The following is a 25,531-nucleotide window of genomic DNA, read 5'->3' as shown; positions in this document are numbered from 1 at the left end:
TTTGCTGGTGGCCTTTTGAATTTTTCTCTTCTAATAGCATGATAAATTTGGTCATTGTAGTGGATGGCTTATACGGGGTATTGTTTGCTGTAGAGATATTGAGAGTACTGGTAGCCTTGAAAGTTTTACTTACTGTATGTTCAATGTCTCTGAAATTTTTAATAAGGCTATTGGTAAATCATATTTCTACTCCTCAATACCTTTTGTTCTGAGGACCCATTGTCATTGTAAGGATCTTGTGTTTGTGAAGCTGTAAAACTTGTTTGTGATTTGACAGTATATTACCATTGATTAAAAAACCTGATCTCCCCCCCCCACCCCCCTGCAAAAAAAAAAAAAACAAAAAAAAAAAAAAAAAAACTACATATTGAATTTTTGCCAAAAGCACACAAGTGATTCTTGGTGTTGTCACTCTCAGGGGCGCTCTTGGTTGCTCTCTGTGAGAGGCACCCCTGTGCATCTTTGTGAATCGCAGCTCGATTGCATAGCACAACACAGAACTGTATGCTGTAGTGCTGTTGTGCAGGTTGCCTATCACAGTTGCTGACTTGAACAAATTTTTACAGTCTCCGATCTGACATGGTATGGGCGAATTGTATAGTACACATACCAGGTATTGCTGCTTGATGCTGGGAACCAGACTAGCACATGTAGGCAAGCACATTCGGTGCCAGCTTGGACTATCACAGGGTGGTAACATAGTGATAGGGTTTTCCTGTCTGGAGGTGTAATAAACTCTAGCATTCATGCGCTTTATCTAGCCCATCCAGAAACATTTAGGGATTTTAGAATTGTATGCCGCTGCTACATACACCAACGAAGAATCCCAATCATTGCTATAGCTATTTGCATAGTGGCTTAGAATTTTCCCTCTCATTTGATGTACATGTTCAGTTCTTCTGTTAGCCTGTGAGTTTAAAGAGATCATCTCAGTTTGTGAATAAGCAGCAAATGGCATAACTTCTTCAGCAATGCTAACATAAATTTGGTGCCGTGATATGTGGTTTTGTTTCCAGAATACCAAACTGTAGTAACCAATTACGCATCACTACGTTTCTACTGTGGCAGCTTGCTGGTTCTGGATGGCAACCATCCACATGTAATGTGTAAAATGATCTACAATTGATGAAGGTTTCTTGGGCTGCTAGCCGGATGGTAGTGTTGATTTTTCACAACGTTTCTGGAAGTGTCATACTGCCCATCTTCTGGCAAAGTGTCGAGATTCACAGAGTGTGGGATATTTGTATGCGCGTCACCCCCCTCCATTATACCTTGGGAGCCTGTGGTGGACCAGCAGCATGCGCGTGGTGGTGGGGTTAGTAGTCGCCCTGGCAGCCGTGTTAGGTTACATGCTGCAGTCGGCCCGTTCCCACAGATAGGCTGGTAATGTCCTTGCCAGTTGTAGTGTGTGAGAGGTCATTCTATTCCTGCAAACCCTTGGATAAATTTGCTATGATAGTTTGATAATCCCTAAAAGACTGCAGTTCCTTGCCTGCCTGAAGAGGTGTTGGAAAACTCCATACAGTGTTTACCAGTCTTGAACCTATTCTCATTTTGTCTTGGCTTATTAAATGCCCAAGTAATTCACTTCTTTGGCACAAAATGACACTTATATATGGTAAGAGTTAGTTGTGCTTAGTGCAATTGTTGAAAAATGTCCCTCAACCAATGCACATCCCCTTTCATATTCCTAGCAAACATAACAATATCATCCAGATACGCCATACACTATTTCGGCTTTAGTCCCTTCAAAAACTGTCCAACTACTGTTGAAACATCACTTGTGCATTTCTTAGACCAAATGACATTTTCCAATACCGGTACTGAATAAATGCAGTTTTTGGTTGGTCCTTGAGTACTATTCCCAGTTGATGGTAGCCACTTATTAGATCCATAGTGGAAATATGCGTACAGTTTCCCAAGTTATCAAGGGCTTCTGTTATATTTGGTTGGATACACGCCTGTAATCGTATGACTCTTGAGGTATCTGTAGATGCTGCAGAACTGATACTGCTTCATTCCGTCAAGAACGTTTGTTCAGTACTATCACCACAGTTGCACCCTCTAGGCTGGTACTTGCCTCAATGATACCATTGCATAATTATTTGTTAATGAATTTCTCTATTACCAATTTTAGGTGATGGGGCACCCTGTATGGCTTAAAGTACACAGGTGGTCGATTCCTAAATTGGAGCCTGTGCTTCGTCATTGGGATTGGTGGTAAAGGGCCATGAACTTTAAATAGATCATCTAATTCTAGCAGTAACTTCTCCATAGGTAGTCCCTCCATTCTTTCTTAATGCTTCACCTCTTCACGTAATGCAGTTATACTGGCAGCTTGGTCTTGGTCATGGACATGGTCCGAACGTATCCATCTAGATCAGCTTTGTCTAGAACATCTAAATTGGCAACCAATAATTCCTTAGACAAACTGATGATGCCATCAGTATAAAAATTATTGAAATCACTGGGCACTTCTCATTCAACACCCATCTCCTGTATGCGTACAATGCTTCTGTACACAAAACAGTGTGTACATTTGCTCATTGTAGTTTCCCTATGCCTTGCTGTATTTATCATACAGATTGGTGTTCAGTGGTCGTGCACACGTTTTAACTGATTCATGGGTCACAAGTGCCAACCCTTGTGGCAGTATGTCATCGACAGAAGTTTTCAAAGATTGAACAATGTTTCCCTGAGTTATACAATATGTTGTCAAAGGTCAGTTTTAATATGATGCTTATATAGGAAACATGGCCCTAGGATCACGTAGTACCTTTCACCTATATGGGAAAAACTTCCATAGTTTCCTGGAATTGCTTTGATTCCACCTGAAAATTTAAACACTGGTGAACCTAGCAACTACACTTTGTTACCATTGACTCCCCATAACATCTATAGCATGGAAGGTTTAACTGCATGTTTCCCATGAGGTCCAGAGTTGTCTCAGACATGTGAGCACCTGAGTGTAACAAAAATATGCTCCCTACCATTTGACAATGTTGACTGGAATACTCTCTTTCAAATTCTAAAGGCGGCAGGGGTAAAATACAGGGAGCGAAAGGCTATTTACAATTTGTACAGAAACCAGATGGCAGTTATAAGACTCGAAGGGCATGAAAGGGAAGCAGCGGTTGGGAAGGGAGTGAGACAGGGTTCTAGCCTCTCCCCAATTTTATTCAATCTGTATATTGAGCAGGCAGTAAAGGAAACAAAAGAAAAATTCAGAGTAGGTATAAAAATCCGTGGAGAAGAAATAAAAACTTTGAAGTTCGTCGATGACATTGTAAGTCTGTCAGAGACAGCAAAGGACTTGGAAGAGCAGTTGAACAGAATGGACAGTGTCTTGAAAGGAGGATATAAGATGAACATCAACAAAAGCTAAATGAGGATAATGGAATGTAGTCGAATTAAGTCGGGTGATGCTGAGGGAATTAGATTAGGAAATGACACACTTAAAGTAGTAAAGGAGTTTTGCTATTTGGGGAGCAAAATAACTGATGATGGTCAAAGTAGAGAAGATATAAAATGTAGACTAGCAATGGCAAGGAAATCGTTTCTGAAGAAGAGAAATTTGTTAACATCGAGGTTAGATTTAAGTGTCAGGAAGTCGTTTCTGAAAGTATTTGTATGGAGTGTAGCCATGTATGGAAGTGAAACATGGACGATAAATAGTTTGGACAAGAAGAGAATAGAAGCTTTCGAAATGTGATGCTACAGAAGAATGCTGAAGATTAGATGGGTAGATCACATAACTAATGAGGAGGTATTGAATAGAATTGGGGAGAAGAGGAGTTTGTGGCACAACTTGACAAGAAGAAGGGACTGGTTGGTAGGACATGTTCTGAGGCATCAAGGGATCACAAATTTAGCATTGGAGGGCAGTGTGGAGGGTAAAAATCGTAGAGGGAGACTAAGAGATGAATACACTAAGCAGATTCAGAAGGATGTAGGTTGCAGTAAGTACTGGGAGATCAAGAAGCTTGCACAGGATAGAGTAGCATGGAGAGCTGCATCAAACCAGTCTCAGGACTGAAGACCACAACAACAACAACAATCATATATGCCAATTACACATGGTTTTGCTCATATTTTGGTTTTAATGTTTTCCTCCAACAACTATTTACCATGCTGATCAAGCAACATTCTGCTTGACATAGATTAAGGAGCATTAAAATTCACTGGGAGTACTGCTCGGCAGACTCTGAGCTGAATACTCATATTCCGCCCTTTACTGTTATGCCCTTTACTTCTACACTACTGGCCATTAAAATTGCTACACCAAGAAGAAATGCATATGATAAACGGGTATTCATTGCACAAATATATTATACTAGAACTAACATGTGATTACATTTTCACGCAATTTGAGTGCATAGAGCCTGAGAAATCAGTACCCAGAACAACCACCTCTGGCCGTAATAATGGCCTTGATACGCCTGGGCATTGAGTTAAACAGGCTTGGGTGGCGTGCACAGGTACAGCTGCCCATGCAGCTTCAACACGATACCACAGTTCATCAAGAGTAGTTACTGGCGTATTGTGACGAGCCAGTTGCTTGGCCACCATTGACCAGACGTTTTCTGTTGGTGAGAGATCTGGAGAATGAGCTGTCCAGGGCAGCAGTCGAACATTTTCTGTATCCAGAAAGGCCCGTAGAGGACCTGCAACATGCGGTCGTACATTATCCTGCTGAAATGTGGGGTTTCGCAGGGATCAAATGAAGGGTAGAGCCACGGGTCGTAACACATCTGAAATGTAACGTCCACTGTTCAAAGTGCCGTCAGTGCGAACAAGAGGTGACAGAGACGTGTATCCAATGGTGCCCCATACCATCACGCTGGGTGATACGCCAGTATGGCGATGACGAATACACGCTTCCAATGTACATTCAACGCGACGTAGCCAAACACTGATGCGACCATCATGATGCCGTAAACAGAACCTGGATTCATCTGAAAAAATGATGTTTTGCCATTCGTGGACCCAGGTTTGTCGTTGAGTACACCATCGCAGGTGCTCCTGTCTGTGATGCGGCGTCAAGGGTAACTGCAGCCTTGGTCTCCGAGCTGATAGTCCATGCTGCTGCAAACGTCATTGAACTGTTCGTGCAGATGGTTATTGTCTTACAAATGTCCCCATCTGTTGACTCAGGGATCGAGACGTGGCTGCACGATCCGTTACAGCCATGCGGATAAGATGCCTATCATCTCGACTGCTAGTGATACGAGGCTGTTGGGATCCAGCACGGCGTTCCGTATTACCCTCCTGAACCAACCGATTCCATATTCTGCTAACAGTCATTGGATCTCGACCAACGCGAGCAGCAATGTCGCTGTATGATAAACCGCAATTGCGATAGGCTACAATCTGACCTTTATCAAAGTCGGAAACATGATGGTACGCATTTCTCCTCCTTACATGAGGCATCACAACAACGTTTGACCAGGCAACGCCGGTCTACTGCTGTTTGTGTGTGAGAAATCGGTTGGAAACTTTCCTCATGTCAGCACGTTGTAGTTGCCGCCACTGGCGCCAACCTTTTGTGAATGCTCTGAACAGCTAATCATTTGCATATCACAGCATCTTCTTCCTGTGGGTTAAATTTTACATATGTAGCACGTCATCTTCATGGTGTAGCAATTGTAATGGCCACCAGTGTATACTCTCACTCGTGGTGTCTCACTCTTCCATACCTATTACAGTGAGACTGACAACAGTTTTTTGTATGTGGCCTAAACATCTACATTGATAGCACTTAACATCAGTAGAAGAGGCAGTACATTAGGTGGTAGTCGCCCTAGAAATGTGTCTAATGCTCTCTGTTCCACATCCGGAAGAACAATCTTATTTGTTTTGTCACTATCTGTTAATTCATAAGTTTTAATGTTTATTTTCTGTATCATATCTGCAAAATTCTTACATATTCACTTTGATTCTGTGACATTCCATTTAACTGTTCGTGATAGTATCTACAGCTATTCTGTCTCTTCCATTGCTGCACCACACCTTGCCATATTAGTCCATTGAACAATTGAGCATTTCGTAGGTCCTCATGCTGTATTACATAACTTTTCATGTCTCCTGCCAAACATGACTTGGTCATTTGCAGCAGCTGTTCATCTGTCCTAGATCCCGGCTTTGTAGCTGTCGACAGCTTTTCTACAAATGATAATATATCCTCTCCTAAATAACATTATGGCACTCTCAGAAGGTGCTACATCCAGAGCTGCCTGAAATGCCATAGAGACATCAGAAGCAGCAGCAACTATCTCGAGAACAGCAATTGCAGCTGCAGCTTAAGTGCAGGGTGACACTTCATTTTCCTCCTCAGAAGATGACACAGTAAAACAGTATTTTTCTCTTCTGCATCATCAGCAGAATTGATGACTCGTTCTTCAACAGTACAGTTTTCGTTGTCTGCCAGCATCCATTCTTCCTCATTGGCAGTGCAAGAGGGTACCAACTGGTGTAAGCCTGTCGAAGAGCAACATCGGAATCCAAAGTTGTATTCGCATTATGAGTAAGTTCAGATGCTGCATCATCATTTTTCTTTTTAGTCTGTGCTGCATTATCAGTCGCTGTCCAGGCCTTCTTAAAACTTTAGTTATGGTGTTTGTTGTAACTTCACCCCAAGCAGCAGAGATTTTGCGGACAGCTTGCAGTACATTCCAATGTGGAAAGGTTTACTTGTAGTCTGATTGAATTAATGGCAGCCTTAACAAGAATATGTCTGTAATTATGCTTCATAGAGGTGATTATTTCTCCAGTGACTGTAGACAGCTTGTAGTGTTAGGTGGTATGAATACGACTTCTAAGTTCAGAAGTTCCAGGTCATCGAACTGATGTGCCAGGCAGTGGTCCAAAGTTGCCAAAATACTTCTCTACCTCACAGCCATTTGTTGTTGAACTTTTAAGGGCCAGCTATGGGAGGGAGTCTGGTCATCCAAGCTTCATTGTTGTTCTCATAGTGGCATACCAGATTGAATAGATTGACACATTTTTTAAAAAATTTGGATTTTTGTATTTTTCAATCATTAATGGTTTTAGCTTATGAGAACCATCTCAATTACAACACAAGACCACCACCAGTCTCTCTTTGCTGCGTTTGCCTCTTGACAATTTTTTCACCCTTCATACATTGTGTTTGTGCCGGCTTCATCCATATTAAATAAATACAGATACAAATGAGAGAGCTTGGATTAAAATTCCCGCACCCTCTCATTGGCATCTTCCTTGTTTCATCAATGTGTTTTCCCACAAACATTTACAACATACATTTTATGCCTCTTCTGAAAATGCCATAGCCAGCCCTCAGAGAACACAAACCCTTTTTTGTGGGCGATTTCACGAGCATTTTCTTGAAGCATGGGGCCAGATGACAGAATTTGCTGTGAGTACATGTGTTGGAATAATTCAAACAATGAATCGTTCATGTTTGGCTGTCCTCATGCACTTGCTATTGCTGCAAAATGAATAGCTTGCCAGAGTCTCCTCTATTTTCTGTCTTGAAATAGACTTTGAGATTTGAAAGTGTCTGCGACATGTGTTTTAGTCTTCCCTTCACCATTGATTACATGTAGAATTTGATGCTTTTGTACTAACATCAGAGAATTAAGTGATTTTTGGTAGCATTAAGAGCTCGTTTCTATTTCCGCACCATATTGTGTGAGATAGGCGGGGGGGGGGGGGGGGGGGGGGGGGGGGGGTAGAATTTCACTGTTCATAATAATCAGAGACAGACAGATCTCTGCATTGTTGTACATTTCACTGTCTTTGTGGTCTACCAACCAACCCTGTCTTTCCCTTCCCTTGTGTCTTACACTGTGGTAATGACATGAGCAGCAATCAAGCGATTGTGCCATTGGTGTGAAATTACAATACAACAAGCTATTGAGAAAAAGTATGTGAAACACAGTGCACTACATATGTATGTATTTATTTGGTTTAGGTAAAGAATGAGATGTGGAACATGTAATGTGGGGGGTCAAATTTTAGTTTGTAGGATGAATTATCTGAAATTTTGTTTGTCATATTGGGAAATAGTGAGGGTCTACTATATATTCCATTGTGTACAGCAAACTTGAACTGGAAGAAGGATATTACTGACAGATGCTTAAGCAGTTAAGTTCGGCTACTTTTGCTCTTTGTGTAATTACTAGTCTCGGAAACAAACGAATCAGCCTCTTGACATAGTCTGCATTTTTCCACTTAATAAAGTCTTACGGAACAATTGTCTGGTGTAACTCGTCACTTACAAAGAAAGTATTGAGTGCACAAAAATATATGGTGTTCATCTGCAGTTGTGTAGGTACCTCATCAAGGAGTAAGTCATTTTAGCTGCACCATCACAGTACATATATTCACTAATGAAATTCGTCTCTCATAATTTTTCACAATTTGAGAAGAATAGTGATGTCCAAACCTACATTGCTAGATGGAAATATGACTTTTATTGGCCATTATTAAATCTGTCAGTGGCTCACAAGTTCAAGATGAGCAATAGAAAGTTTGGTCATTTGCCCGATAACATAAAATGTCTGACAAGTAGCACAGCAAGTTTTAAACCTAACTTAAAATAATTTCTTGTGGAGAACTGTTCCTATTCCATAGACTAATGTCTATTAAAAGCTTTTAAGTATAGTTACCTGAATAGGACTAAAATATAATATGTTCATTAATGTTAACATTAATCATGTATATGTATCCTGTAAAATGATTAATTCCAAATAATTTCAGCAGAAGATATCACTGAAATGATATGGAACATGTAAGCAACTAAACCACCCATTATGTTGCTTGAATCTGCTGGTTGCTTCTGATGCCAGTTGTAGAGGAGTCAAGATGGCTCTAGTATTTATTGATGTTGTTACATGTTGCAGAGATGTTGCAGTATGGCTGCCAGGGCACTACATACATAGAGCCAAGTGGGTTGGCTGTCAGTGCTTGCTTAGCTCAGCATGCAGCAGCAAGTGGCAGCCTGGGTATAGAGTTGGCAGGCCAGAGAGACACACTGTTGTGTAGAAGCCAAGTCAGTTCCTTGCTGGTCACGTAGAGCGGTGTCAGTCCAGACAGGCAACAGGCACATCATGGCAACAAACTTTGAAATAAGCCAGTCACACCGTTTGATGCAAATGTGTGACCAGCAAGCAGTGTGTGGTGGGCCCAATGTAGAAGGCACCCAATCGTGTTTGCAAACCAAGGACCCCCGACATAGGATGCAACAGCCTGAGGATGGAAGCATGCAGTATTAGAGTGCCCACATGCAGGGCAGGCAGCAACTTGGCAGTAAGTCAGGTGCAGGTGGTACCTAAGCATAGGCTGTGAACCATCTGCCTTAGAGTTGGTTCAAGTCAGCCAGCAGATGGCTTCTGATAGAAAGTACCATTGCAGCTCCTGGCAGCATCAGGACCAAGTGTACCTCATAGACCTGCAGCTAGTGGAGGCAGTGTCTTGTTGTAGTTGGGCTGGATGACCCACATCAGGTCAATGACTGGCATGGAGTACTTCTCAGAGCTGGAGTGGATGGTATTTACGACAGCTTGTCCTGCACTGTTGTGACAGGACATCATTTTTGACTGCATAGACCACAGAAGTGGTGCAGTGCTGGGTTCAGACATGAAGTAAACCATGCCACTACTGCAACAATCTGGCCCTTGTGCTACGTGTCATTGACAATGTACCAGCCTCGGCAGGAGACAGAGAGAGTCTAGTCATGTGGGGGGGGGGGGGGGGGGGCATGCCCAAGTAACGATTGAACATCGTTCGTGATCAGAATATTTATTGAACAATGTATGGTTGAAAAAGCAATTAAATCAATTCAGAAAAATTTACTTGTGAGCTTAAAACACCGTTACACTGATCCAAATTGTACTGTTAAAAACACAGGAAACCCAAAATGTTGTATATCGTAATGAAAATTTATGTTCAAAGACAACAAATGAGCTTTGCACTTAACTATCACATTTATGGAAGCAAATACTTTCAAAAACCAACTTCACAGAAGCGAAGCAGTCGTTGCAGTTCCTTGAGAATTAATCGCTTATCACTAAGTTTCTGTTCCTATAATGAGATACCATGTAATTATGGGGACACACAAATTTTTATTAGTACAAGCTTAAGTGACAGAAGAACGATGAAAAAATTTAATACAGTATCGGTGCTTCAAAGCAACAGCTACAACAAGAAGAATTTGTATAACAAACAATTTAGCAATTCACCTGATCGTATTTTCTGACAGCCAGTTACTGATTTACAGTTGCTTGGTATCACAGAATGTTGTACAACACTACTGACCAAAGGAATGAAAACTTACTAAAACCATGACCTTAAAAATTTACATTCAGTTTCCCAAACACACACACACACCAGCATAATTACACACCCACATACCAGTAAAATACCAGTAAAAAGGGGCAGAAATAAAGCCCTCCACACCAATCAGGGCCTTATTACTGAACACACACTAATGTCTCAGCAAGGAGATAAAAAGATTCGCTCACCGACCGCAATTCAGTTTCAAAACGGCACGTCTGGCATAACGGTAGCAAGGGAACACCACATAGGACAGAAAATCGACAACATTTGAATGGATGCACACAATTGGGAAACAAATTTCGATTACATTCACAGACAGTATCTTAAATACCAAGAGATTGGCATGAATCCTTTTCCCCAAAATTAACAAGTTAACTAGCAAGCATCAAAGCCACTCACAGCAGTGAATGAGGTAACTTATGCCAAAGTCCACAAAGCTGTCGTTTATAACAAGGTAAAAACACAGTATGTTATAATTACAGAAAATTGCTGGTGCAATAAGCTGTTGGTACAAACACATGCAGGTCTCTTGAACTCGCACTCAACATACCTATGACCAGAGCTTAAGCAAACAGGAAGATTGAACTGGTATTTTTGTATTTCTAATTGCCGTGAAGGTGGGTAAGGCACATAAGCAGACAGACGACGCACTGGGAAAGACATTGGAAAGGAACATTTTGCAAACCTCACACTATCCCCAAATTCATTCAGCAGGTTTAAAATACCAAACCATAGTTCTAAGATGGCACACTTCCATCTTAACCAAGGCAGCACAACTAGGACTTCTGCAGTAGGAGTAGCTTCAGCCACCTCTTGTTCTCCGTAGCCTCTAGGATTTAAGCTTATTCTCGGACATGTGATGCCAAGTCCAGTCGTCCAACAGAGAAATCACACAGCCCAAATCACAACACACTGTGCCTGAAGAGCCCTTCCTTCTCCGTCACCTGCCTCTGTCTGACTCACTCCTCACACTGCCACTTGATTATGTCAATACGGCACACACTTCGATAGAGGTAAAGATGGCATGTGGCAGATGTACCATGACCTATCAACATGGTATGGATCAGACTATTTTTGTGTTTATTTTAATGTTCAAATTTTGTAAATCTTACATGAAAGTATTGCAATTTTAATGCACACTTTCTCTTGTATAATTATAGGTTTCATATCAATATAAGAAATTCAGCAACTGGATCATATCTCGAATCAGTACACACAGCACAATCTTATCAAATAGGTAAAACAGTTGTTTGATTTTTGGAGAAAAATTCAATGGTACGCCACTTTTAACAGTTACTTATTATAAAACCATTATCAGATTTTGTAGACATACGAGAATAATGTCATCTCATTTTTAGGTGCCATAAAAAATTCAGAAACTGTTTACATGTTACAAATGTGAATCTTCATCTAACAAACATGTGATCTTGTGCACATTTCAACACTGTCACATCATATTAATATTTACAAACTCAACAAATGTAAAATAGTGTTACATTTCCCATAGTGCATGTTCTTTTCTACATATTATACAAAAGGACAATTTAGAAAATGACAATTTCTGTTGGTTAATGTGAAAAATATGTATTACATGAGGCTGTCTTATTAAGGAACTGTCTTTAGCTCTTTGCGAGAGAGTCGTCGTCTTTTTCTTTTGCCTTTATCTCGTACCTATGCAGGGTCGGCGTGGTTATCAGATTTGGCATTGCTACGAGGTTGGCTGGATGCCCTTCATATTGCCACAAAATTTTCCTGTCATTTTTATCAAGGCTTGCATTTATATACATTGCATGCAAGGAAATCTGTCATGAAAATGCAGGAATTGTAGATGTGTACTACTTGATTATTGGCAGTGTTATACATACCTAAGGGCTGCACACAGCCACACTTCTTTTCAACATGTAGATATATTTCGTATTAAAAAAGCTTTCATAACTATTTGGAAATCCAGTAATGTTTTATAATTTAATAGATAAACATATAAGGATGTCTTAACTAGTTACAATAAAGGCATACCTTGGTTAACAATATTTCAGTTGCTGTACGAGGTAGCACTCTCTTTCTCCATCCTTCCCCAGTGTGAACTTGGACCTAATCTGTAATTGTCAATAGGACAATCTATTGTGCTGCTTTCTACAAGTAGACTCTCACTTTTTAAAGCACTGTATATTCAAAGTTAATGATCATGTGTTTGCCATTTTTTGTGCTTATGTCAACATATCCAAGAATTAAAGAAATGAGGGTGTGCTGAAACGTAATACCTCTGAATTTTCATGTGAAAATTTATAGCTGTTTAAATAAAGCAAACTTTATTAACATTCTACATTTTTGCTCTTCATGCCCTCTGCCGCTAGAGGTCTCTGAATGTGGTGTATAACACAGCTGCTGGCACGTGAGAAACAGCATGCTGTAATAAAGGTTCAAATTCAAAGCTTTTGTCTGCACATGAAACACCCTTTCCTTTAGCAAGACAATGCCAGACCACAAAAAAGCACTGCAGTATCTGCAACAGTCCTACACACTGGATTCACTGTCATTAATCATTCTCCATGCAGTCCCAACTTGGTCCCATCTGATTTTCATCTGTTTGCAAAACTTAAAGAACACCTTCGATTTGATAATGATGAAGCAATGCAAGAATACGTGAGATTGTGGCTCCATCAACAATGTTAAACATTATACAGTGACAGTATCAACAAACTAGTCTCTTGTTGTTGGGGAAAAGCTTTTGTCGCCAGGTGACTATGTTGTGAATTAAATATGTAGACGTAAAGAATACTGATGTAGAATATTAACATCATTTGTTTTATTTAAAATCTTTTAAGAATTTTCACATAAAACCCTCACAGTTGTGCTTCACCACCCGCCCCTCACAGCTGTGCCTCGCCACCCGACCCTCACAGCCGCGCCTTGCCACCCGCCCCTCACAGCCGCGCCTTGCCACCCGCCCCTCACAGCCACGCTTCGCCACCCGCCCCTCACAGCCACGCTTCGCCACCCGCCCCTCACATCCGCCCCTCACAGCCGCCCCTCACAGCCGCCCCTCACATCCGCCCCTCACAGCCGCCCCTCACAGCCGCGCCTCACAGCCGCGCCTCGCCACCCATCCCTCACAGCCGCACCTCGCCACCCATCCCTCACAGCCGCGCCTCACCACCCATCCCTCACAGCCGCGCCTCACCACCCATCCCTCACAGCCGCGCCTCACCACCCATCCCTCACAGCCGCGCCTCACCACCCATCCCTCACAGCCGCGCCTCATCACCTGCCCCTCTCCTCGCCACCTACCCCCTCCCCTTCCCTCTCCGTTATGCCTTGCCACGTGCCCCCTCCTCTCCCCTCCCCTCTCTGCTATGCTTCACCACATGCCCCTCCTTTCCCTACCTGCTATTACTTGCCACCTGCCCAATCTCAGACACATCTCTGCACCCATCCCAGTTGGTGGCCATATCAAGGGGATTGTGGGGTAGTTGTGTCGGGGAGGGGACTGTTGGGGTGGTGTATTTAACAGTGAGTACTTGTTGTTGATCAGTCATTGAGGGATTTTTCATAATTCTGGTTGTGATTTTCTCCCTGGTTTGTAATATGAAGCCTGTTGTAATGACTACCGTATATATATTGCAATTGTAAATTTCTTGGTGTAAATTTAATTAATGTTCTCAGGGATATAAAGTTATCTCTTTCTATATTTTGTTCCACAGGGATTTTCGCAGCCCTGTTTGCACTGGTTCTAACTTCATCAGTGTGCTACTTCAAAAGGGAAGTTGCTGACATTGTAGTCAGTGTGTATAGTGAGGCTGCAGTTTCAGCAATGCTTGTGGGAATTGTATTTTCTCTAATTCTGTACAGAAGAGGTGGTAAATTGCCTATCTCCTATCTTAATCCATATGGATCAAAAGGCTTTATGTGGTATGACTTCTGGATGGGACGAGAAGTTACTCCTCATATTGGAAAATTCAATGTAAAGCTCATCCTTCATCGATTTTCCATAATTATTGTGGTAAGTAAATATTGTTTTTGTAGCAAATGTGATACTATAACTTCATTATGAGATCATTTCTGTGTATGTGACGTAAAGAAATTAAAAGGCAAACAGAAAAGCATCAACTTCATGCCAAGGTGACCCACCTCTGGCCAATGCGGTTTATCCCCAGTGACAAGGTAAATTTTGAGTGTAGGTATATGTTTTGATCTTGTTAATTGAATAAATTATCTTCAATATTTGTTCTGGTACCATGATGTACCTGTAAAGAAATTTGCACAGTACTTCAAAATGGGATTAACATCGTATCTATGTTTGTGTCAACTTTTATTGTCGTTTGAGGGAGGTGTGGGATCAGGATCTCCAGAAAGGTCCCAGCTTAATGTTCCTACTCTGAAGAGTGTTCTGTGTCCTGTCTAAATATGGAATCTGACTCCAAATATTTTGTATCTGTTGAATAAAAATAAATGTCATGTTCAACAAATATGATAAAATAAATATTAACATTATATTATGGGTGCCTGGGCATGGCCTATGATTCTGTAGACTATAGCCCAACTGCATGGCTGAATCTGTGTGAGCTATTTGCCTACGCTGGCTGCAGATGCCTGTTTGCCCATATGTTGGTTGAATAGCGTCTGGACAAATTAGAGCACAATAATACACACAAAAACACTTACAGGCACTAGAAAATCTACTGTTAACAGTAAAGGAAACCTATGGATTGAAATAAGAACCACAAAATATCTTTATTTACTTTAAAGCTGTTGCATTACATGTCACTTCAGCAAAATATAATAAAGTTTATGCCACACTTACGAATACCATCTCATTTCTGGAACTTATTCAAAGTCTTTCATGTCTCTCTCCATACATATTTCCCTGTTGTAGAATGCTTCAGTATTACCTGACTGGAATTTTTGCTGTGGTGAAAATTCATATGGTATGGTAAGCGTATTATACCATCTTCGTGTTATGGTGTTAGAACTTCTAGGATTCATTAAGCTGCTATCCAAAGCCAGCTGGAACATCCACAGCTTATCTGTGGGTTCCTGAGGTCACACTAACAGTAGCAGTCCCTGACAGAAAGCACCTGTGCTACATCATTTCCACTTTGTGTAGATCACCTCCTTCCAAATTTCAGGGATACCAGCTGCTTTGCTTCTCATTAATGAAACTGAGCTATTACACTGTTGCCAAAAAGAGAATTGTCATACTTAACTTCACAAGCTGCATCATTAAAGGGCTTTCATGCAAAGTGGACACCTTAAAACAAACATCAGAGGGCACACACAGTTGTACAGACAAGTGATTTCGAACTGACCATAATTATGAATCTTGTGGACATGGATTTGTCGTATGGTGTCATTTTAGTTTGAACATGGTATGTTATGATAGTTATGCATTTGTTAAATGAATGTGTTGATCACACCAAGTGACCACAACTTAAGATAACCACCATTTTGTTTGCATGTGTTGATCACACCAAGTGACCACAACTTAAGATAACCACCATTTTGTTTGCATGACCATGATGGCAGTATAGTATTAGTTCAATTCTGAAACAGTGCAGCTGGTGCAGATGTGTTTGATGGTTGAACATTGTCTTACTGCAAACTGCGTTGGTAACATGTGTTGTCCACATAGGCATTGTCACCAGAATGGTTGAGTAGTCTTGATTTAACATATCTGATTGTGATGGCCACATATGAATGAAATGCTGCTGCAGTGATTGCAATCCTGCAAATGATGTGGGACATCACTGGATGCAACTTGAGTTCTCATTTCGTACATCTCAAGTGAAATCTAAACAGTAACTAGTAAATCAACTATGTTTTTGAAGTAGAAGACTTACACCTCCAGCAGACAACTCAGGGGCCTGTATTTCAACAGGACAAGGCTCGGATTCTTATAATGAGAAATGTGGAAGCCATACTTGAAGCAAGATGTGTACCACTGCTTCTCTGGTTTCCACATTTGCGTGACATGTCACCCCTGAACATGTATGGAATGTGGTTGGTTGGTGACCTTTTGTGGTTTTCTAAGACTGGTGGAACTTCACGGAGTAGAGTACAAACTCTGTGTAAGGAGGTTCCTCAGTATCCAGGTGCTGTTTTATGCAATGTCAAAGTGTTTAGAAGCATCACTGGGAAGCTTGATGTCATACTAAATTCAACAACCCTGAGTTTATGTACAGTTGTGTCACCTTAGAGATTTATCTTCTACTATCAGTTTTAGTGTAATGTAATCATATTGCCATAGCAGTTTTATCATCTTCAATAAATAATCATCAAGATATTTCTTTATTTATGAGCCAAACTAGCAAAGTATTTTATTCTTTTTTCTGGCAATCAAATCTTCATATTGCCACAATTGTACCACAGATTGCTCATCTCTTATGTAATGTTTTATTTCAGTATTTTAAGTGCTATATTTAAAAGTACTTTATCTTTTGAGATATGAGTGCTATCTGCTCTGTATTACACACATTTTTCTTGCATTGTCATATCGCAGTCAGTTTATCCTCACAATTGTTCAGTTAGTAGTGGTTTGCTTCATTGCCTTTTGTCAGCGGTGGACTTCCTGATTTTTTTTGCATTTGGTCTAAAACTCCACATTTTCCAATCTCTACATATTATAAAAATGTGTGTGTGTATGGGTGGGTGGGGGGGGGGTCTATTTGTGTTTTCTCCATCTCCTCCTGAACCAGTGGACCAATCCAACTGAACTTGGTACACATATCTTTTACTGTCAGGCAACAATTGCAGTGAATGTAAGACCCATAGTTCAGGTGATACAACATGACAATCAGTGAGGTGGGTGAAAAACAGCTGCATCATTCATGAAGTTTTAATGCATTTATTCTTTAGTGCTAAGACACTCCTACAGTTCAGTCAACTTGAGGAAATCCCTGACAACTGGCACCGCTTTTGACAGCTTTCAATCGTGAAGCATAGACGGCTGTAGGCAAAAATTGTAGCCATCTACAAAGCTATGAAGAGGCGTTGTCATACAGACTGTTACAAAATCACTTTGTAGACATGTGAAGCAGCAGTGCCCAGCGTACAGAAACTGTTGAGGATCATGTTCCTTAATCTGGATACTGTTCCTACACATTTGTACATCATGCATATTTCTTTACATGACTGTTTGATAACACTGTTCTACACACAAAAACCTTTTTTCTATTTCTGATAAAAAATATTGTGATCCTAGTTGTATTTTGAGTGCTGAATTGAAAACTGTTTTTGGTTTTTTTCTGTCAGGGATAGTTTGAGTAATCTCAATTTTATTTCTCTTTTCAGTTTCTGATATAGTGCAGCAAACGTGAGGTGAAAATCGACAAACAAATGCACATCTTTATGATGTTATAAGTTCATCACATTAATGGAGGGTGGGATCTAACATATAACACAGTAACCTTTGTGTATACACTTTGAAGCATTTATTTGACATGAGAAATTACAGAAAATTGACAAACAATGAGCCATTGCCTTGTAATGCACATCACTTTTTTCTCTTGTATTGTGAATCTTTCTTCTCTCGAATGATATTCCAGCAATAATCTGCTAACATAGAACGTACCTACTTCCCTGCATAGCGCCTTTCTATGGTAGAAATGTCTTTATGGAATCTTTCCCCATGTTCATCCGATACATCACTACAACTCTCTGTGAAGTAGTCCAGATGAGAGTCGTCATATGTACCTTCAAAGACATATTGCACCCCAAATCCTGATATGCTTTGATCATATCCTTCACCATTGCTTTGTAGTTAGTAGCTCTTCTTCTTCTGAGGAAGTTTTCCGACACCATCTTGAAACAGTCCCATGCGGTTTTTTCTTTATCAGTTAAACATGCTTCAAAATTTGCATCTTTCTGCAGCTCCCTGATTTGTAGGCCCACAAATACACCTTCCTTTATTTTTGCAGCTGAAAGATGGGGGAATCTGGCAGATAGATATGCAAACCCACAGCCTGTTGGATCCATGGCCTTCACAAATTGTTTCATCAGGCCAAGTTTGATGTGAAGCGGTGGAAGTAGTATATATTCAGGAGCTACCAGACTTTCACGTTGTACATTCTTTTCGCGAACTTTCCATCTTCGCCTAGGCCATTTCTTTTTCACATAGTGAGAATTTCGGTCTCGACTATTCCACTCGCAAAGAAAACAGGCATACTTTGTGTAGCCTTGTTGCATTCCCAGTACCATAGCAATTACCTTGAAATCTGCACATATTTTCCATTTGTGTTCATTGTATTTTAATGAATTTAGCATCCTTTGTACGAATTCGTAATTCTCTTTTGTCAAACTAGCGTAAGCTACTGGAACAGAGGGTATTTTATTTCCGTTATGGAGCAAAACACCCTTCAGACTTGTTTTCGATGCATCTATGAAAAGTCTCCACTCCTGTGAAATATAAGTGAAGTTCAGCACTTTCATCAGGCCAGCAATGTCATTGCAAAATGTCAGTGCTTTGTCAGTTGAAAAATAAGAAATAAAGGCATGTTCTCTGTGCCTGAACACAATGATTTTAGTACTTTGGTGCAGTAGATTATACTCTTGTAATCTTGAACCAAGCAGCTGCGCCTTTTGTTTACTTAGTCCTAGATCACGTACTAAATCATTTAAATCTGCCTGTGTTAACAAATGTGGCGATGACTCATTTGTGCAGTGATATAAAGAATCATCATCTGTGATTTCTTCAGTACTACTTATTTCACTGTCACTCGGAATTTGACCTTGAGCTCTTCAAGGTACTGGAAGGTTGTCGGAATGCTGCACTGGCATTCTCGCTGAAGGCAGATCTGGGTAAACACTGTGCCTCTTTGACTTTTTGTTTGTAATACCCTAAATTTTTGTTAGACAGAAACAACAATCAGTAACATGGTCCTTAGGCTCCCTCCACACCATGGGAACAGCAAACAACGCCACATTCTCTTTACCTTTCCACCACTGAATTAGTTTGCAGTAACATGTAGCACACAGGGTGTATACGACCTGGGACAACAGGGAAATCCGGGAAAAACCCGGGAATTTTTTCATCCGGGAGAAAACCGGGAAAAACCTGGGAATTTTTCATTGTTTTAGCTTTCAGTTAAATTTTTTTAATTTTGGCTGCAGAATTGATTCTCTAGCAAAGAATGTTATTGTATCCTGCTACTGGAAAATGATACTGCAGCAATAAAATATAAACGAGAGGGAAAAAAATAAAACTTTAGTGACAAAGGAAATGTGCAATTTACAACAAAAAAACCGTGCACGTACAAGCGTTTGCAAATAGCAAAAATATGTCAAAGGCCATAGGGCGCAGACTGTAATTCTTCGTAACAATAAACTGCTTGCTATGAGCATTACGTCACAATTGTTCACATTAGGTTCGTTTGACCAATTGCCAGCGGTCTGTTGCGCATGCGCATTTGACTCGCGTATGTATAAGCAGTACCTTCTCCTGCTACTTGAAGTTTGGCTGTTAGCTGTGTCTGTAGCAGTAGCAAGCAGCCAGATGCAAACGAGAAAAATTTTTCTCACGCGACCTAGCTGCCAGATTCACACTTGCACAGAGTTGTCTGAGTTGTAGTGGGGAGGGGGTTAACCTCCACGTGACGCGTGTTTACGTTAAGTGATTTCGCTGCTTCTCTTCGTGTACAGCTCCCAAGTCAAATGAGAACAAAACGGATTTCTATGGCCGGGGAGCTATCAAGTGAATTAAAATACATTCACATAATTATGGAGGGCAAAAATATATTATTAATTTCAGTTTTCTGATTTTATTTTATTTCCAAGTTAGTAGCAGTCAAGCATTAACCGCCTTGCAGAACAGTGAAGTTATTTTTGCAAGTTTGCTAAAGAAATTTGGCTTTATTAATCTTTCCGCTGAGGCAATCATTTTATTTGAAACGAAGTGTTTCATTCTACAGTATTGGCTAGTTCCAACTTTTCGCTGAATTTCAAGTGCACGTTATCATCTTCTGCCATATATGGCATTATGCCATAATAAAGAACCAAAAATGAGATCGTAGAGTACTGGTGCTCCAAGAAAATTTACATCCCAAAAACCACACTGAAAAGCTTAATATCAGATGGGACATACTTCATTGTGAATCCGGAAAAAGCCAATTCGCACTTCAAGCCGAATTATGCATTTTAGTATGGTTTACGAAATTCCGATGCTCTTTAGAGTACCCTCTGATGCCCTGTTTCTTATGTGGTGTAATGTAAGCTCTTTTAGTGCTTTATAAACACGAACATACGGGCTTCCTACACCACTGCAGTGGCACACGCAGAATAATGCCTGTTTTCTGGCGCTCTCTGGAAACTGGTAAATCTATTGAACCAATTTCTAGCAGTCTTCGGATAGTATTGCGATCGGTGGTTAGAAAAGCGTTACTTTCAAAGTAAATTTCTTTTTACGCAAGATGAATTATGTTACGTGTGAGAAAGTGGGATGGATATCTAAACCACAGAGCGTTCGAAACTGAACAGTTTGAGGACCAGCCACTTACAAGAATTTCGAGCCGAGATATTTATGTAATACTATTAAATTTACTAGCACATTTGTGTGATGTATCTTAAAGTATAACACACGCAAAAAAGATCAATATTACACGTGAAAGCTAAGCTGTTGTAGCGTGTTAATCTTAGAGACTAATACACTCCTGGAAATGGAAAGAAGAACACATTGACACCGGTGTGTCAGACCCACCATACTTGCTCCGGACACTGCGAGAGGTCTGTACAAGCAATGATCACACGCACGGCACAGCGGACACACCAGGAACCATGGTGTTGGCCGTCGAATGGCGCTAGCTGCGCAGCATTTGTGCACCGCCGCCGTCAGAGTCAGCCAGTTTGCCGTGGCATACGGAGCTCCATCGCAGTCTTTAACACTGGTAGCATGCCGCGACAGCGTGGACGTGAACCGTATGTGCAGTTGACGGACTTTGAGCGAGGGCGTATAGTGGGCATGCGGGAGGCCGGGTGGACGTACCGCCGAATTGCTCAACACGTGGGGCGTGAGGTCTCCACAGTACATCGATGTTGTCGCCAGTGGTCGGCGGAAGGTGCACGTGCCCGTCGACCTGGGACCGGACCGCAGCGACGCACGGATGCACGCCAAGACCGTAGGATCCTACGCAGTGCCGTAGGGGACCGCACCGCCACTTCCCAGCAAATTAGGGACACTGTTGCTCCTGGGGTATCGGCGAGGACCATTTGCAACCGTCTCCATGAAGCTGGGCTACGGTCCCGCACACCGTTAGGCCGTCTTCCGCTCACGTCCCAACATCGTGCAGCCCGCCTCCAGTGGTGTCGCGACAGGCGTGAATGGAGGGACGAATGGAGACGTGTCGTCTTCAGTGATGAGAGTCGCTTCTGCCTTGGTGCCAATGATGGTCGTATGCGTGTTTGGCGCCGTGCAGGTGAGCGCCACAATCAGGACTGCATACGACCGAGGCACACAGGGCCAATACCCGACATCATGGTGTGGGGAGCGATCTCCTACACTGGCCGTACACCACTGGTGATCGTCGAGGGGACACTGAATAGTGCACGGTACATCCAAACCGTCATCGAACCCATCGTTCTACCATTCCTAGACCGGCAAGGGAACTTGCTGTTCCAACAGGACAATGCACGTCCGCATGTATCCCGTGCCACCCAACGTGCTCTAGAAGGTGTAAGTCAACTACCCTGACCAGCAAGATCTCCGGATCTGTCCCCCATTGAGCATGTTTGGGACTGGATGAAGCGTCGTCTCACGCGGTCTGCACGTCCAGCACGAACGCTGGTCCAACTGAGGCGCCAGGTGGAAATGGCATGGCAAGCCGTTCCACAGGACTACATCCAGCATCTCTACGATCGTCTCCATGGGAGAATAGCAGCCTGCATTGCTGCGAAAGGTGGATATACACTGTACTAGTGCCGACATTGTGCATGCTCTGTTGCCTGTGTCTATGTGCCTGTGGTTCTGTCAGTGTGATCATGTGATGTATCTGACCCCAGGAATGTGTCAATAAAGTTTCCCCTTCCTGGGACAATGAATTCACGGTGTTCTTATTTCAATATCCAGGAGTGTATTATATGTGAAAGCTTAGCTTTTATTGTAGATATACGGTACTGCGTACATTAATGTAAACCGTTAACTTTTCCTCTTGCGTGTTCGCGCTATTGAACCAGTGATCTTGCTATTGGCTGACTATAACATGTGTCCTATGCTCTGAATAGCTGCTGTCATCGGCTGACGAGATCTCGTGGCTTGAGATATGACTTGCTTACAAAAGGACATCGCAACCTCGGTTTCAACGCTCCGCAAACTAACGCGCTGTGTTTGGTGCAATTCGAATTTATACTTTCGTAATAGGAAAATATGCAGCGTATATGTTGCTGCAAATCAAAGGTCTTGCCAAAACTTCTCTCTTTTTTTTTAATTAAAAGTCTCTCCAAAACTTCTCTGCCCGTCTTTTTTTTTTTTTTTCCCCGTGAAGTTCTACGCGATTGTATAAAACGTTAACCATTCAAAGAATTGATAAGTTTTATAGTTCCGAGGGAAAATCTACTGTCACTTAGCACAGAAATAGTGTATTTTCGCCCGGGAAAAAGCATATTTTTTAAACGGGATATCCGGGAGAAATCCGGGAATAATCTGGGAATTTTTTTTCCTTGTCCCCGTATACACCCTGAGCACAACAGAAATGTGGTGCCCATTCTTCATCTTGGTCTCCTACCTCTACTCCAAAGTAATGTTTATATGCTTTCTGTATGATTGAAGAAATTTTCTTCCTATTTCTGGCAAAAGTGAACTTCCCACAGATGTAGCAGAAGTTGTCCGGCTTATATCGACATCCATGACGACGTGGCATTTCTGCAAATTTAAAAATACCACTTTGGTAATACACCTGTATTAAATTAATAGTAAGGAACTAGAGGAACGCTGATGTGTAAAAACAAGCAGTCGTTTTACCTTCAGCACCAGGCTCAATCAGTTTACACACAGGAACTAAAATATTTAACCGTGCTTAGAAATATGACAGACAGTTACTTGTTAGCCAAAACACCCACTCGTTAAGACTGACACAAATTGCGGCTAACACCACTGTTGTAAACTCGATGCACCTGCCCCTAGGAGGCATGAAGCTTTACTGCCGAGGCAGCGACCGGCTGTTGCCGTTCTGAGTTAATGAGATGTTACAGGTGCTCTTAATGACATAGGTGTGGCGGGGGATAACCTAATGATGTCTGATTCTTCCCACCTGCTGTTGCACAAGAAATTATCACGTTCTATCACTACCGGATGCGGCAACATACCCGTATTTCTCTATAACGTCTCTGTGTTTGCCATGAATTGTGAATATACATATATGTACATATTACATAAAAAGTATCCCTGAGAACGATATTTTATTTACATATTTGAATTTCCCACAGTAAAATGGTCTAGAAGCACATACTTTAATATCAGAAATAGAACCCATGTCGAACAGTGTAATTTACAAAGCGTTTTTATGAATACATTGTAATAATTTTTTTAAAAATACTGTACTTCAAACACAGCTCATTATTTGTATTCATTTCTAATAGAAAATTGGCAAAATGAATACCCGAGCGATGCAGCTAGGTTTCTCAGCTAGTTTTAGAAATAAATAAAATTGATTAGTGTAGAGACACTTCTCTATATGATTCATACCTAGAAAAGAGCAAACAAAATTCTCAAAGTAGTTAGGGTTTTAGGATGTCAATGTGGACTGCGATGTGAGAATTAGTAGAAAAATCCTTTAGCATAGTATCCCAGATTCCACACCTTGATTGACCCTCATAGTCTAAGTCCACCATTCAGTCACCTGGCCTGCTGATACCTATTTATATGCCGTGGGCTCAACATTCCAGAACTATTGTAAACAGTCTCCAAGCAGCTTTTTTTTACTTTAATTTCACATGCCTCCATATCACGTGTCACAACATCGATTACAGTGATGTCTAGTAGTTTGCCAGCCATAGTGGCTGAGTGGTTCTAGGCGCTACAGTCTGGAACCGCGCGACAGCTACAGTCGCAGGTTCGAATCCTGCCTCGGTCATGGATGTCTGTGATGTCCTTAGGTTAGTTAGGTTTAAGTAGTTCTAAGTTTTAGGGGACTGATGATGACCTCAAAAGTTAAGTCCCATACTGCTCAGAGCAATTTGAACGATTTGATGTCTAGTAGTTTCTGTAGTGGCAAGAGAATCCATACATTCTTGTCCAGCCTTGATTGGGCATGTATATTGTAACAATTACTATTTGTGTTCTACAGCTGTTGCTCACATTTGTATTTATTTTGTGTTTAACTTAACACTACACATTTTGAACATGTTCTCCTCATGGAGAGGCTGTTCGGAGAGTGGGAGGAATTTGCCAGAAGTCGATGTCTAGTGGTATCTGCTGCTGCTGCTGCTGTTGTTGTTGTTGTTGTTGTCGTTTTGATTATCTTGACATATCACTTCTGACATTTACATAATTACCTGTAGGCTATGTGTGCATGCCTTGTAGGGTTAGCTGTAGGGTTAATGCCTTCTTCATCTGTGAATAAATAATTAATGTAATGCTGTAATTACATTAGTAACAGAGATTGTTTAATTAGCTGTTTTTGTTTGTGTTTCAGATTGCACTGAACATGTTGATTGCCACAAAGGCATATTTGCAGGGAGTGGAAGAAGAAATATTAAGATCTGTTATAATATCTACAATATTGCAGTCATTATATTCCTTACACTTTATTTTTCATGAAGACCTGTATCTGTATTCCTTCCTAGCTATCTCAGAAGGTGTTGGATACATGATAGCAGTGGGATTTATGACATTTCCTTTCATATTGACATTCACTACAAAAGCTATCTTGGACTATAGGTTAGTCTCTTACATATATTAATTGCTGTTGACATCTCTCTACTTACTGAAGATGAAAAAAAAAAATTATCTTGTTTCACAGATTAAAGGCATCACTGACAGAAATGTATATTGTACTGTGTTCGTATACAATTGGACAAATATTATTACAGTCGAGCAGTCACAGGAAAATGCTCTCTCTAAAAAATCCAGTCACCTCAGTTTGGAGGGTGAATTTGCTGCCTAAATGGAGTGCTGCTGTTCAGATCAGAGCATATATGGGAGAGATAATTATTTATTGGGCTTTGGCTTTGGTTGCTGGTAAGTCTTATGTCCAGTTTTCAGCAGTGTTATTGTAACTAGAGGACCAGATTC

The 25,531-nt window shown here is 41.2% G+C and overlaps 1 protein-coding gene across 4 annotated transcripts in view; it reads left to right on the top strand.

Annotated features, from left to right (window-relative positions):
- LOC126183548 (uncharacterized) overlaps nucleotides 1–25,531 on the top strand; it is a 363,013-nt gene that overhangs the window by 322,793 nt on the left and 14,689 nt on the right. For all 4 annotated transcript variants that reach the window (XM_049925624.1, XM_049925623.1, XM_049925622.1 and 1 more), the window contains 3 exons: nucleotides 14,019–14,317; nucleotides 24,933–25,177; nucleotides 25,260–25,477. In XM_049925624.1, the coding sequence (XP_049781581.1) occupies nucleotides 14,019–14,317; nucleotides 24,933–25,177; nucleotides 25,260–25,477 (762 nt within the window). The remainder of the gene's footprint in view (nucleotides 1–14,018; nucleotides 14,318–24,932; nucleotides 25,178–25,259; nucleotides 25,478–25,531) is intronic.

Source organism: Schistocerca cancellata, chromosome 4, assembly GCF_023864275.1.
Source record: "Schistocerca cancellata isolate TAMUIC-IGC-003103 chromosome 4, iqSchCanc2.1, whole genome shotgun sequence".
Taxonomy (NCBI): Eukaryota; Metazoa; Arthropoda; class Insecta; order Orthoptera; family Acrididae; genus Schistocerca; species Schistocerca cancellata.
This window is presented reverse-complemented; position numbering and strand designations above follow the sequence as displayed.